Source organism: Cyrtonyx montezumae, unplaced genomic scaffold (assembly GCF_038088225.1).
Source record: "Cyrtonyx montezumae isolate F1298 unplaced genomic scaffold, pur_monq_1.0 scaffold_8, whole genome shotgun sequence".
Lineage (NCBI taxonomy): Eukaryota > Metazoa > Chordata > Aves > Galliformes > Odontophoridae > Cyrtonyx > Cyrtonyx montezumae.
This window is the reverse complement of record NW_027072089.1, coordinates 43,213,701-43,229,660: the sequence shown is the minus strand read 5'-3', so window position 1 is coordinate 43,229,660 and position 15,960 is coordinate 43,213,701. Positions and strand designations below refer to the sequence as shown.

Below are 15,960 nucleotides of genomic sequence, written 5' to 3'. Positions count from 1 at the left end.
CGAAATCGGTACTTCAATCTCATCCACAATTCTATTTGCTTTAAAAAACAAAAACTTTTCTTTTTAGAAGCCAGACAATAAATGAACACTTTATTGGAAGATTCACAGTCTATTCAGAAGACCTTTCAATGTAGCCTTCTGTGCATTGTGACTCTCGGATAAAATAACTCTGTTTTTTCTTCCTATTTCCTAATCTCATATTATTTGAGAATGAACTGCAAATGTTATATAAATGTCCAAGCTCCACCTCCTTGTCTCAGTCATTCAAGATTTTATCACATGCCTATTTTGCTCCGACATTTCTCCATTTCTGTACTATCACTGAATTTCATCACCTCACTACTTATTCTTTCTTCCAGACTACTGATACATTGCATAAATTCAGCAAAATTTGTGCAAGCAGTGAGGTTTTCCATTATTCACACCCCTTCAACCTTAACTGCTTCAATTCACAAGACTCCAACGCTACCCATATTCAGGTTAGTGTTGCTTTTATTTTCCAAATCAAGCAAAGTAGCTCTTCCTATGCCACACGTACCAACCCAACAGATAAGTTTTTCATGCAATATGTTTTCAAAAGCTTTGCTAAGATCCTGGTAAATCATGTTTATATTCTTTAGCAAAAAATTTAGGTATGATCCTCCCTTTCTGAATCGTTGCTTCCTATCCTCTGTCAAATCCAAAATTTCTGAGCATTTTTCTGTCACACATTTCTCTCCTCACTGCCTAAATCAAATGTACAAACCTGTAATTTCATTCATAATCCTTTCATCCTCTTTTATGTACAGACTTGCAGGCATCCCAAGTTTATTCTATACTACTTCCAGGCCTCTCCTACATGCAATAGTCTCTAGCACTGAAAATGGCTTTGATGTATAAGCCGTTCACCTAAAGATATCCTCCCATTTACAACCAGGTACATTGCCTACCCATGCAACACCAGTAAAGGGGATTTTTCCACTTTGTTTTAGCAGTGGATGATGGCATGGATCAACAACACAGCCAAGCAAACTTGCTACTACTGAAAAGGAGTAACCTTACACCTCCCACATCCTCTGATTTCTCTCTTCCCCATCCCAACTAATCATTCTCTCACAGATTCCCTCACATTAAATCCAGATTGGAATGAATTCTGTTAAATAAACAGAAAGGTAATCTGACAACAAGAAAGCAAGTAGCTTCCATGTTTGTGTTCCCAGCAGATCATTTGCAAAAGCAAGTTAAAACTTGCACGCTAACTACAGCAACTTGCTGGTGCTAACTCCTAATGCTGCCAGCTGATTTTTTACATTATTATTTCATTAAGCGTTAGCAGCGTGCTTGGCCCTGCATGAGGCACAAGAGCAACCATGGTCCCAGCCTATTTGTCCATTTAGCCATTTTTCATCATAACTCAGATTACTTTTGACAGTACCTTAATTGAGGATTTCTTTTCTATCTTCCTGGATGCTTACTTTGTCAACCTTAAGCTCTAAAAGAACGAAGCATATGTTAGACAGTTTCACTGCATAGTTAGCTATTTATCTTGCTTATGGGCCACTGTCAGCTCGCATTTTTTCTGAACTGATTGCTAATTCTTCTCATTGCTAATAGAACACCCTTTAAGTAGTATTTCCTGATCGTCATTAAAAACATTATAATGATTTTATGAAGATTTTTTTGTTTATCAGGGTCTTAAGTATTGTGGGATCTGAGTGCACATGTTTAGAGAGAAAAGACAATCAATTCTTTATGAAAAAGAAACAATAAACAGAGGAAAAAAAATTGGAAATTCCTTTCACCACAGTTACTCATTGCTTTAATACACTAAGTTCTATCAGTTCTTCTTTCTTTAGACTGTCTGCTGTCCTGTTCTCCAACTTTGTGATCTGGATGCTCTATTTAATCACATTTGTCTTCAATGTCTCTTAGTTACAAACCTTTCCTTCCCCCAGCTGATGAAGTGCATTAGCTTGTGACGTCTCACATCCCTACACAGAAACCACATCTTGCACCATTTTAAAACTGCAACTCCTCCCTTCAGGCTCCCTAATCCTTCAGCTCTCCACATGCCTTTGAAAATCATGTACCTGTCAGAAAAGGGACTCCAAAACTGGCAGCATGTGTCTGTATATTTATTTTCTCTTAATTACTTCATATCAGGTTTACAAACTTTGTAAGTATGAACAGTTGTAAATACTGTGAATTTGATTTGGGATCTGGAAAACAAATATGCTTCTTTCTGATTTTCTGTCCCAGGGCCTGATCCAGGCTGGGCCTCAAAACATTGCAAATGCATGTGCTGAGCAGTTCTCAGGAATCTGGAGCTTGCTGTGACTGAACTTCCTGTCACAGAACCACAGAGATTGGAAGAGACCTCAAGAAACCATCGAGTCCAACCCCCCCTGCTACAATAGGTTCCCTACAATAGGCATTTGACACAGGTCAGCATTCCTCCCTCTTTGTCTCCTTACATCGCACTTAAAATCAAATAAGGTTGCCAAGAGAGAGCTGCAAACCCATCAAGAGGCATCCTAACATCCTGCATCTCAATCTCAGTGCAGCTACATGGCTGTGGATGTTAAGGGGATACTACAACCGAGACTGAGCTGATAATTTTGCAGATGATGTGGCATCAAAGCACAGGCAGCAGAGCATGACTTGGCAGGTCTGAGATGCAAAAAGCTGATATTCTGAGTAAGCTGATGGATTGCTGGTGGTTTTTTTCGAGTCCCTTTCTCTTTCCCCTTTGTTTTAAAAAAGGCATACTGAGACAGACTGCCATTCAATAAAGCCACTACTTTCTTCACCAACAATCAGCAACAGATGTAGACCAATAAAATTAATAGTTTGCAAGTACGCACAAGAGAATACTCTTTTGTCTCTTTTCACCATCACGAATTTTGAAAAAGCTCTCTGGATTTTAACAGAAAGGCAAAACTGGGGGCCTTTTATACACCTCATTTTGTTTATTTAATTTGAACATTAAAAACACTTTTCTCCCACGCTATGGAAAATTAATGACAATTAATTTTGGTCTCTGAAGCGAGACTCGGGACATTTTTCTTTTCCTTACTTGTCCACTTTCAACTGAACCTTTGTTCCTGAAGAATTCTGGGCTATTACTTATGAGTGTAATTCTGCCCTACTGAACAGTTGTGCTCAAAAATATGCAGCATTAATATTAATGTACAAACAGAAATATATTACTCATACATAATATATAAGAAATTAATTTTCACTGAAATATCAGGAGAAGGATTAAACCCCTTAGATCCTTCTTCTGCAATTAGCTCTGCACTTGTGCAAGTCAAAGGGACTTCACAAGTGAAGGCTTCATATGATAACAGTGGCAAGACTGGAGTTATACAAAAGCTCGCCTATACTATAAAATATTCCAAGAACTGAATTCCACAATCATAGTGCTGTAGCTACAGCACCACTCTGTATGGATACCATTAAGCCACGTCAATGTTAACAAATATACCAGCAGCATCTTGAGCAGGCATGCAGCTGCTGACATTGCAGTGAAGCCTAACTGCGCGCCCAGTTGGCAAACCTCAGCTGGGGCAGCAGAGCTGCCCAAGGAAGTGGTGTACCAGCAAAACAAGCATGCCACTGAGTCAGTCTTCATCACTGCCCACAATGGTTTTTCTGCCAGTTTTTCTTGTGAAGACATACTTGCTTTCCTTTAAGGGAAATACAGGAACCTCCCACAATTCCCTCTGTCCTATTTTATAATCCTTTTCTTTCATATTACTTCTTAAAATCCCAACAGTTCCTCTTAGGTACATCCTATAATACATTCATGGGCTCCAATCTATCATATTCTAAAAGAAAAAGAGATCACAGGATTTTTATTTTTTTTTCAGAAAAACAGCATATGTCTAGGCTTGCCTAGACCATGATTATATGGACTATGAAATTGTGAGGCAGGGATTAAAAGAAAAAAATTAAGGTTAACAGGAAGAACTCACAAAAATCATCAGATATTGCACACATTCTCTTATTAGGCTAGCAAAGAAGACCCAAGCAGCGGAACAGGATCAACGGAGAATTAGTCAGGGAAAGCCGCAGGACTGGTACATGCTGACAGCCATATTCTTAGGGTTTGTGACCAAACCTACTTTAATCATCAGAACAGAAACCAAGTGGACTGTTGTGGCAGTGGAAATGAAGGTGGAAAAAGGAAATTTGGAAGCTTGGAATCTCAGATCATTCTCTGCTGGTGAGCCATTCCATTTCCTCTCAGAAAAAGCAGAAGGGAAGAGAAGGTCTTCCGGACATGAAAAGCCATTAAATGCCTGTTTTTCATAGAATGTTTTAGATGGATAATAGGCAAGACAGGCACCATCCTACGCAGGATACCAAAATAGTGGAAGCACGACCAAGTGGACAAACTGTCTCTTTCTCTTCTATCTTCCACACTGCTTCTGAATATACAAGCAGCAACTTTTAATGACTACACTTCTAAGAGGCTATATTTTTAAGGGGCTTTTCTAAGGCATTTCACAGCCATTGCAAATGATCAATGAATGCATGTGAAGCCTTCACTTTGATGAACTTTGCTCTCCAATAAAAACTGCAAGCTGTGGCTTTTTTCCGTTATTTGCACATTGTTACCTGTAGAACTGTACTGAGATGCCCCACCTTTTCATTCCCTGACTTATGAAGTCTATACTAGCAGTAAGGGTTTAACCACTAAAAAAGACCAAGGTAATACAAATGTGCATCTGTTAGGCAGGCCCAAAGCACACTGGAAACCACAGAATCACAGGGTGGTTGAGGTTGACAGCATTCCTCCCTCCTTGGGAGGGCCAATCCTCTGTTCAGGCAGCAAGACCAAGACTCCAAAACATCTGGGCAACTTGTACCACAGTTACTCTCATGAAACCCCCTGTGTTTCAATTTGTGCCCATTGACCCTTTCCTGGATATGGCCCATGGCAACAACTGATGTTAGCAGGACACACATTTCTGCTGTCATATCTACAGTTATTTTTTATACAATAATTTGTAAAAGAATGCAGTAAGTAGAATAAATGGAAGATGAAACTGGAAGGAGAAAAAAAGTATCCAAAGGTTCTGAACAACCAATCAGGCCAAAGATCAATCACCAGTCTTCACAGAGATATAGGTCAAACAAAAGGACCCTCCTGGATGGCACCTATCAGGTGGTTCATTTACGTTCATTTTGTACAACTTTACTGAGGATGTACATTCATTTGAAATTAACAGTTAACCCAGTGTTATTCCTGATGACAGTGACAAATTTGGGTGTCATGTGTGGTGTGTGAGATAAATAATACACACATTATATATAATAGCTTTATTGAGAAGTGATTAAAAAACAAACAAACAAACAAACAAACAAACAGCACTTCTCAACACATTTACAGTCAGTTAAGAAGTTATTGTGTGATCACCACAAAGAGTGGCTTGTGGTTTCTTATAGCTTCATTTCTTGTAGTTGATTGACTTTTGCAGAGAAACCAGGTATGAACTTCAGTTAATACCTGGTTTGGATCTCTAAAAGGCTTCTTTCTTGTCTGGTTTCTATCACCTGCTGGGTCACTTTTCTTCCCAAAAGCTGTAAAAACTCTATAGATTTTAATATTCCTGTTTGGCTATAATGTTTTTGTTGAAATTGGGCAAGAATAATTCAAAAGTTGGAGGGGGAAGAGAGAGAACTCTAAAGATGTATGCAAAGAGAGAAAAAGAGATATTATGACTTCCTGTGTCTCATTCCTAAACAGGCTAGAAAAAAAGAGGAAGTTTATTTTGGCTTCTACATGATTTTGAGGTCAAAGTACTAACACTCATCACTGTTCCGACATTCCACTGGTGTTGTGTGGAAGAGAAATTGTGACATGTTCTTCTGGTCACTTGACCAGTAGGTACACGTATAAGGAAAGTCCCATGAAAACAGTGGGCTGCCCAGTTGATCTGCTGGAGCATACATCTTATGGCACTTTGTCACATAAAGCTTTGTTGAATCTACATTTGCCCTCTCTAGAGTTGGTTTATGTCTTCATCTGCTCTCGCATGCCTCTCTCCTGTTTGTCTTTCTTCAAGGAGACACTCCTTCCGCTGCTATGTCTCATGGAAACCTTCGCTTGGGACTCATGTAAAATTTGGAGAACATGTTATCCTTTCTTCCTCTGATGCAAAGTTTTCCAAAGGTGTGAAGAACTTCTCAGCTGAAGCATCTAACAAATAACATGACAGACAGTATTAGATTTTAATGATCAGTGGACAGGAAACTAAAAAAACCTCACTACATTTATCCCTCATCCTTCTTTCTGTTCGGCAGCTCCAGTTAACATGAGCAGTTCCTTTCACAAACTGATAAGAGTGGGAAGGTGGGAAATTTGTTGTTTAACTTCAGTCGGATTAATAGCAACAGGGTAATAAATAACACTGTCTTTGTTAAATGCAGAGGAGCCTGTCTGATAGATCACTACAGAAAGTGTAAAGACAAAGAGATGAATGCTATCTTGTCAGCCATTCCATGTCAGTGGCACTACCAGAAATTAGAGTACGGTAATGTGAAAGTGGCCTTTTGTGTCTAGAAAAATGGAGTAGCCCTTGCTAAAAATACATATAGCCACATTTAACCCTCCCAAAAACATTGTCAAAATGATGCCAGAAGGTAAAACTGTCTTTTCAGAGGGCTCATTCTGAAACTCCAGAAGCAGAAAATATGTTTGCCACAGATTACTTCCACAAACTCTTTCAAAGGCAAATCATAGTGCCAGCAACAAACCTTTTTTACCTTTTTCTATCCTGGAATCCAAAATCCAGCATGAAAATCATGGGCTTGGATTCACTGACAGGAAGCCCAATGTTTACATTACAAGTCTATGTGCTTATCCACAAAAATCCTGCAGTTCAAATGATCAGCTTGGATTGCTGATGAGGAGGATTATTTTAATTTCTTTATGCATTTCAATTAAATACATGAGTATTGATTTCAGTGCATTTCTTCAGTTAAAAGCACAGTGATTTATGTTTTTAAGATGCTGTTGCGTGCCCTGCCAAAAGCATGCATTTGGGAACATTTCTGAGTTGCTTAGTCGTTCCTCTCTTCTTTCTGCCTCTAACTGCCAGTACCTTCTGCTGAAACAAAGCAACCACTTCAAAAGGCAGTTCCAGGTATGTCTTTGTGAGTTTGCCAGTCTTGGGGAAACGAGGTGAGGAACAGTAAGAAAGATAGATTCAATGCCCACAACAAATAAAGAGGGGAAAAAAATGTAAAGCTAAAACCATACACATACCTGAATGTCATTTGTGCTCCCAGGGGTACCATTTCAAGATTCATCTGAGGTCAGATACGTTGAGATTGAGGGAGCCACCAGCTCTTCAGCACCTGAATTTTGTGACTCCCGTTTCCGTGAGCACATTGCCAGCCTGCACCTTTATGGCTCCTTCCAGAATGGTGCTGTGACATGTTCAGGGTCCCCAGCTGGGACACGCCAACCCTGGCATTCCTCTCTGCACAATCACAACAGGACAGAGAGGAGCCCCAGATTCTCCCGTTCTTTGTCAGTCTTCAGTTGCTAGTTCTTTTCTCCTTTGTTCAGCACTTTTGATTCTCTGCTACAGTGAATTTCTGTAAGTCTTCTGCAACACCTACATAAACATATTTATTCCTGAAGTAATTTGGCAGTGTGCTTGCACTGCCCCTTCTCTTCTCAGGACCAGAAAACCCAGAATGTATTTGTATTATTAATGAAGGACTGTCTGCATTGCCACAGGTAATACAGTATTCACATGAGCTTCACATTTGTGGAAAAAAAAGTGATACATAACTTAAGCTACTTACTTACAGAAGCAATTATGCTAGCTGAGGCCCTACTCTGAACGTTACCACAAGGACCCCAAACTGAGCACAGCAGCTCACAAGGACACATAAGCACATCAGCTTTACCAATGAACTGCTGGTGTAAAGCCCACTCCCTCCTCCCCTGCATGCGAAGCAATTAGCAGTATAATTATTATTGAACTGTTACGCTGGTATGGTTCTGCATGTACAGAAGTTGTGAAGCTTAAAAAGAAAAGGCACACTTTTCTGCTGAGTCGGGAGTTCTCTCATTAGGTGCATGGCAACATACTGAAGAGGAGCAAAAGAGGCAAAGCAACACATCTTTTCTTGAACATCGCTTCTCATCTTCCTAGTGCTTTACAAAAGATGTATCATAATTAAGCATGGCAACTCACTTTCAGAAAATATCAATCAAAATTATTTTCTCAATAAGGAAAACGAAGCAGAGATGTTCAAGTGGATTTGTCTGAGCAGCCACAGCACATGAGTGACAGGAAAAGAACTTCTGTCAAGTACTCAATTCAATAGTGCATCAAACCTTGTTCTTTTAAACATTAAGTATCACCAAGATTATTATTCTAGCCTAACAGCATACTTGGAATAATTTAGGATTTTTACAAGAAACCTACACCCTCATCTACAGCCTGAATTCAGCATCTCTTTAAGCTCAAAGAATAAATTAGGGATTTACTAATTTTAAAGCTCTTTCAATAGCCATCTATCCACGGTTGAATTGTTTGAGTCTGTTTGTCTTAAGACAATAGTAAAATCACATCCTATCATATTATTTTGTACAGTCTAAAAAGGTTCATAGGTTCATAGGTACATTAGGTTGGAAAGGACCTACAAGATCATCTAGTCCAACCATCCTCCTATCACCATCCCTACCCAACTACTAAATCAAATCCCTTAGCACCTCATCTAAACGCTTCTTGAACAGCGCTAGGGATGGTGCCTCAACCACCTCCCTAGGCAGGCCATTCCAGTGCCTGACCACTCTTTCAGAGAAAAAATGCTTCCTCAGGTCTAATCTAAATTTTCCCCGGCGCAACTTGTGGCCATTCCCTCTCGTCCTGTCATTATTTATCAGGGAGAAGAGGCCCTGCATAAGAATACTTGGCCAAGAACCCAGAAACCATGTGTTTAGTGTAACCTTTTCTCTTAAAAAGTTGTCTTCTAGCACTCTTAGCACAGTAATTTTTTTAATTGAGTAACAAAGAGTATTCAGCACTGTTAACTGTCTGATAGCTATATTTTTCTTGCTTCTTAAATGAACTACTATTTACTTGAAGCTTGACAACTCAAGCCAACAACTATAAATTATGCAAATGAAACCTTCACTCCTTAATTTAATGATTTTTTTTGGTTGAAAACTTCTCCAAAATAGCATGTTTAAGTTGCCTTCTTCATTACCTCATTCAATTCAACAAATATTCTTCCTGTGCAGTAGCAAAGCCACTTACTAATAGTAAGCTTTAGTAATCTGATTTATTTTTACTGTTTATGTTATACACTTACGCTTTTCTTTCTCTCAGCCTAGATAACAAATCTACAGCATAGAACATTTGTGCATTACCACTTTGAATTTTGATTCTCATTGCTATAACGCTCGCATCACTACAATTTGAAATAATATCTGTTAGAAAAATCAAATTATCTTTTAAGATTTTATAAACATGCATTTATAGTTTCCAGAAGTACTAATGCTTTATCAGGAACTTGATAGCTTTTTGCCTCCCATGAGAAAAGTATGTGAAAGTCTAGGTTACATATGTGAAGACAGAACCACAAGCACTGAAAAATCAGTTTAAGAGCTCTGAAGGGAGGCAGAAGGCAAGTGGTGATTAGAAAGCATGCAAATGCTACTCAGAAATCTTGCTGTAGTTTAAAAGGCTTTTTCATCTTACATACATTCCTAAGATAAAAATTGAAAAGAGCAAGAAAAGAAACATGAGGCCAATCAGAAGATACAAGAACCCTGATTATACCTGATCCAAGTACAAGAAGATTCCCTTAGGACACTGAAGGTAACTGACCTTATATCATGGCAAGAGAGGGCCTAATCTCATTTTCCTTAGTTTACAAGCAAGAGAAAGTCAAACTGCCAACATGTTATCTTGTTAACTGTCTTAACATGTATGATTCTGTTTGTGCTTGAGGTAGCAGGAAGTGGCTTCCAAAATGACTGGGAAGAGAGATATCAAGCAGCCTTCTGAAGATGAAAGAAAATAGGATGACTGTGAATCTATCAAAAATTTATATCTGGTCATTTGGTGATTCCTACTCAGCAGCAATACCACAGGACCATCAATGGCCTAAATAGCAATAATGGGAGCCACTCCTTTTTCCGCTTCTTTGAAAAAGTTTTCCTTAAACTTGCAGTTCTCAATCTGACGAACTACTCCTCCCATTAACTACACACCACATCCCATCCTCAAATGTCACCCATCACCCCCCAGAGATGCAGGCATCATAAAAGCATGGAGTCTTTCTCTGGTGGATCCTGACTGGTATTACACTTTATCTCCTGACTGGAGCATTCCTCTTGGTAACACTCCAGGTCCTATGCTGCTTCAGTGGCCTCCTCCCACCTACGTTCTCAGTAGCTCACACTTACCTCTTGGACCATGCATCCTTATGTATCACCGCTCCTTCTCTCTGTCTGCCCCTGCCCTCCAGTTTGCACATGTCTACTGGGCGACAGGCTAAGAGATTTCTTACCCAACAGATGGGATCACAAATAGGGAGTGATGAAAGTGATGAAAGAGCAGCTCTTTAACCACAGGGTATCCATATGCATTCACAGTGAAGGGTTACAACACACTTGCAACATTTCAGGTTATAAGCTTTCTCAAAACAAAAGCTATTATTTCTTCTAATTTGTTAGTGTTGTGTTTTAAGGCTTCCTGAACTATAACAGGTTATTATGCAAAATACCATGTCTAAAACACTAATTCCAGGTCACTCTATTTCTATTATTTCTGAAAATAATACATTAAACAGATTCCCTTCAGTCAGTAAATGACTTCCCTACCTTTCCTCTCTACACCCCCACACAGCCATTATTTCTTTGTCACTGGTGTCTGAGGAAGCTGATGAGTTCTTTGAAGACTTTGAGCCTTTGTGGGTTTTTTTTTCTGATTTATTTTCTTATTTATACTGCAAGAGTGGGGTTTCATTCATCAGGCACTAGGTACTTCAGCAATATCGAAATCTGTTCATGGGGAATGGAAAGAGAAGTAAAACAAGGAACTGCATCTGAAGGACACATTTCCCAGTTTACCTTAGGCTAGTGTTGTACTTCTATTTAATCCAAATATGCTGTAAGTGGGAAAAATGAATGTCTACAACACAATTTACAGAGAAAAAACCCCACCGCAGTTTGTTGTTCACAAATATTTTTTAAAAATCTACCCCTTATGCCAGCATTTTGGCACACTGCGTTCTACTCCTCTGTCATTAATGCTCCCTGCCGTAAGCACAACTCCTAGCTGGGGATTCCAACACATTAACATAGCTAGGGTAAGATTCCAGATCTCAGTTGTGCTGGCATGAAGATAGGTCTCCTCAGTGATACAGAAGACAATATCCTAGGGAGACTGGAATTAGTCCTATTCCGCACAATTCAATCCAAGATGTAAGGCATATCAAGAAGCAAGTAATTACTAGCTAATGGCTACAGATGGAAATGTAACATGGTTCAGCCTATGAACTTCATGACAAGGGACAAGACGACTAGAGAAAAGGGGGATTTTTTTTCCAGAAGGATGGAAGGTGTCAAGAGCAAAATAAAAAGGATTACCTCTTCAGTTTGGGAGGGGCTGATTCTGGGCATTGGAGATACTTGTGGTGTTTTCAGCTGTGTACTGTTGCTGTCTGGAACAAGCTCTCTGTGGATTGACTGAATATGGTTTTGGAGTTCACTTTCTGATTCAAATTTAACATTGCAACTAGAACATCGAGTCTTCAGTCCCCCTGCCTTGCTTTTGTTCTCAATGGAACTCAAGTTCTCATTTTGGCCCATGCCTTGTCTGTTACTGCTTGAAGGGATGTTGACACTTGGACTACCGCTTTTACTGAGATTAACACAGCTAGCACACAGACCATATGGCAGACCATTGATGTCAAGTTTCACTAAATCCTGTTTTGAACGAAATTCCTTCAGGCAAGAAGCACACTTGTACAGTTTCTGGAGATGCTGTGCACGTCCCGTGGACTGCACGGCAGAACCATTTCCAGTTTTCTGCATGTGGAATGTGCCGTGGATTTTCAGTTCCAACGTGGAGGTCACTGTCTGCATGCACACCACGCAGCGGAACCCTGTCAAAGAGTTCCTCAAGTCAGGGTGCATCTGGCAATGCTCTAAAAATTCCTCCTCACTCTGGAGAGGCATCTTGCAAATCCTGCAGTTTCCAGTGTCCAGGCTCTTACTATGCGTGACTTTATGTTCAGTAAGAGTCAGAAGGGATGGAAACCGCTCGCCACAGATTGGGCACATATAATGTTTCACTGGTCCCAAGTGTGTCTGCATGTGTTCTCGGAGCCCGTTTTCAGAGAAGAATGTTCGAGAACACACGTTACACTTGTAATTCCCTTTAATGAGTTCAGCCTTCTTCTTCACTATGGCACTTTCCCCAGGTCGAATGTTGTGGTCCCGAAGCTGGTGGTTTTGCAGGAGAGTCTCCATGGTGTAAGCTGCTCCACAAATGTCACAGCCGTACATAGGCTCAGACGTGTCCACATCTTCTTCGCTGCCATCGTGGCTGTTATGGGACTCCTGGCTATTTGTCAACAAGGTCTGGAGCTCCACTTCCTCCTTCTGAACCTGCTCAGACGCCCCATTCGTTCCACAGTTCGGAGTTTTAGTTTCAAAAACACAATGTTTTTCCCTTAAGTGCTTTTCCAGCAGGATGATAGCATGGAAAGCTTTGCTGCAGAACTTGCAGTTGTACTTCTTGCTGTGCATAGTAATGTGGCACTGCAGCTCCACCTCTGTACCAAAGGACTCACCACAGAAGATGCACTTGTGCACTTTGCCTTGGTTCTCCAAGTGGTTGTGTTTAACATGAAGCTGTAGGTCAGTCTCGTTGCGGAAATCCCAGTTGCAAGACGTACATCTGTACACCTTCTTTTCATTGCTGTGCTTCACAGCCAAGTGTAATTGGATGGAGACTTTGGAGTCAAAAACCTCTTGGCACAAGGTGCAGCGGAAGAATACAAATGTATGCATGTCTAGTAGGTGCTTCTGCAAGTCATCCACAGAAGTAAACTGCTTGTCACAGCTTTCACAGATGTAGTAGGTTGAGGTGATCATGAAATGAATGGTAACATGCTTCAGCAGGGACTCCTGATTTGGAAATTCCTTGTTGCACTGAGGGCAGGTCAGTTTTGGCAGGACAGTATCAAGATGTGTTTTTAAATGAGTCTGAAAACCATCCAAGGAAGTATACTTAGCACCACATTGATTACAAATATATTCACCTGCAGGACGGGGAGGAGCACCTCCAACTGCCTGCATCATTTTTAAAGAGGTCTGCTCAATGGTTACAGGAGATAAGGGACTCATGGCTCTGGATTTTTTTCCATTGTGGATGTAATTCAGTGCCAAAGGAATGTTCTTATGGTTCTCCTTGATATGCTTGTTCAGTTTAAGAACACTATTAAATATTGGAGAATTTGTACAGTAAGAACAAGAATACACTTCCACTACTGGATCTTTTGGGGTTCCGAGCACAGGGGAACCAAAACGGGAACTGCTAAGATCACAATGGACTTGTCTAATATGCTCTTCCAGAGAAGAATCTGTAAGAAACCCCATGTAGCAATGGGGACAAAAGAACGCATTACTGTCCTTAGCAGCAGGGTTGGCAAATCCATGAGAGCATCGGATATGTTCCTGAAGAGTGTTGAGGTCATTGAACACTTCAGAGCAGAAGTTGCACTGGTACACCATGGCAGGCATGGTGGAAACAATCAGCCCTGGATCCGGAGCTTCGTGGACTTGCTTAAGATGTTCGTTCAAATTGTAGAGAGATGGCAATACCTCCAAACAATACTGACAGATATGGGCTTGTTCAGGTTTATCTAAATGCATAGTTTTCAGGTGTATCTGCAAAACAGCAAGGCTGGAAAATAACTGTTTGTTGCAGTAGATGCAGCTATAGGTAACTTTTGCCTGTTTACTTGAAGGACCAGTGATATCTGGCACTTGCTGAGCTGCCCGCTTCCTTCCACGGCCTTTTGGAATAGGAGGAGCCGTTTCCACCATTGTTGAACTATCCACAGAGAGATTGGAATCGGGAGTGGTACTTGAGACCGAGGTGTAGCCAACAGTTACCAATGATGGGCTGTTGCTGTGGTTGCATGATTCTGGCTGCTGGTGACTGTCCATGTGGCTGTACAGCTCTTCGACAGTGTGAAAGTTCTCAGAGCAAATGCTGCACGAATTCTTCTTCTCGCCATTATGAGCCTGCTCCATGTGATTCACCAGAGACGTTTCTTCTACAAAGAGTTCGTGACAATACATACACTGAAGAGCAGATCGGTCTTCATTAGGTGAACACTCAGGGTGACATTCTGCGATGTGCTTCTGAAGATCTTCAGGAAAATCAAAGCCTTCTTCACACTGACTGCACTTCTGAGTGTCTTTCATTTTCCAGTCCTCCATCCGGGAAGCAGACTGAGAGCCATCTTTGTTCCTCTCGTGAACCTGCATGTGACCATGCAGTGAGCTAGATGACAAGAATCCACGTCTACAAATGGCACATTTATATGGCTTGTTGGACGTATGAGTCTTTAAGTGAATTTTAAGATGATCACTCCTTGAGAATGCAGCATCGCACTCACTGCAGTGATACTTCTTGTCTCCCGTATGAAGCTTTATGTGGCGGTCCCTGCTTCGTTTGTGTTTGAAGAGACGACTGCAATACGTGCATTTGAAAGGGAGTTTGTCACTGTGACTTTGCTCGTGGTGCTTTAAGTAGCTGAGGCGGCTGAATGATTTGTCACAAAACTGGCACTGATAGGGCAACCCTGGGCCTCCTTCCTCTTCACCAAAATCACAACCTTCTCCATGGCTTGGGGAAGTCTGGTCCTTGCTAGAAGGTGATGATGCTGGCCATGAGCAAGTGGGGTCATCCTCAACATCCACTCCATCTGAAATGAAAAAGAAACACACCCACAAGCTTAATTTCTACAGGTCAAAGGAGATATCAGATGCACACAGACAACGGAGACCTGCTGCTCCTAAATAGCTAAAATGTATTAAATTCAGACTAGGGTATTTCTTTCACCTGTATCAAACAGATTCAAGACCACATTTATTTTTATCAGACTATAAAACATTAAAAGTTATTAAATAGTTCTGTGCTTATATTACCTTTTTATTGCTTTTTTATCATTTTTTCTCAGTTGCAAGATATGTATTATACACTGACACATTTATTAAAATGCAGATTTTAATATACTTAATGTTTCTTTTGTATCCATTGGAAAATGATTTGCATATTATGTGAGCATCTGAAGAGCCAAAGGAAAGGAGAAAATATTACAGGAATGATTTAAAATTAATATAGTCAACCCACATTCCTAATATTTAATAAAAAAAAAATTCCCTCTGCTTTGTCTCATTTTTTTTTTCCCCTTGAAGTTGATTTTGAATGTGGGCTATTACTGAGAGAGACTTGGGTGTTACTCTAAACGGCAATACGAAAAATTGCAGGGAAGGAACAGGACAACAGCATAAACTGTGATGTTTTCTCTAATAAAGCACAACCAGATTTCTCCTATAACTATGCAATTCAATTCCTGAAAGCTGGCAGCAAGATCATCCAACGGTCAAAACAAACTAACAAACCGACAGCCAAGATGAAGGAAAATTAGAAAGTTTCACAAGGGTCAGATGTGAACAGCATTATTTTTTTTCCTTTTTCAAGTTCAAGAGGTTGCCCACCATTTCTTCCTTTTTGCAAAAGCCTCAGCCAGCTGAACTTCCTTTGTCTAGCAGAACCTGTACTGTGAGGTGATCACAGACAAAGCAACTTGTGGAAAACTGGAAACAGGAAAAATGATAAAAAAAATACAATAAAAGCTGAAAGATTTATGAGTAACAAGGAAAAGACGAAACAGGAATGCTAGCCAGATAATAAACTAAACTAG

At 40.3% G+C, this 15,960-nt stretch overlaps 1 protein-coding gene across 10 annotated transcripts in view; it reads right to left on the bottom strand.

The window, feature by feature from the left end:
* The window catches only part of ZNF521 (zinc finger protein 521), a 236,906-nt gene that overhangs the window by 120,783 nt on the left and 100,163 nt on the right, over positions 1-15,960 (bottom strand). For all 10 annotated transcript variants that reach the window (XM_065752588.1, XM_065752580.1, XM_065752581.1 and 7 more), the window contains one exon: positions 11,606-14,958. In XM_065752588.1, coding sequence (XP_065608660.1) covers positions 11,606-14,958 — 3,353 coding nt within the window. The remainder of the gene's footprint in view (positions 1-11,605; positions 14,959-15,960) is intronic.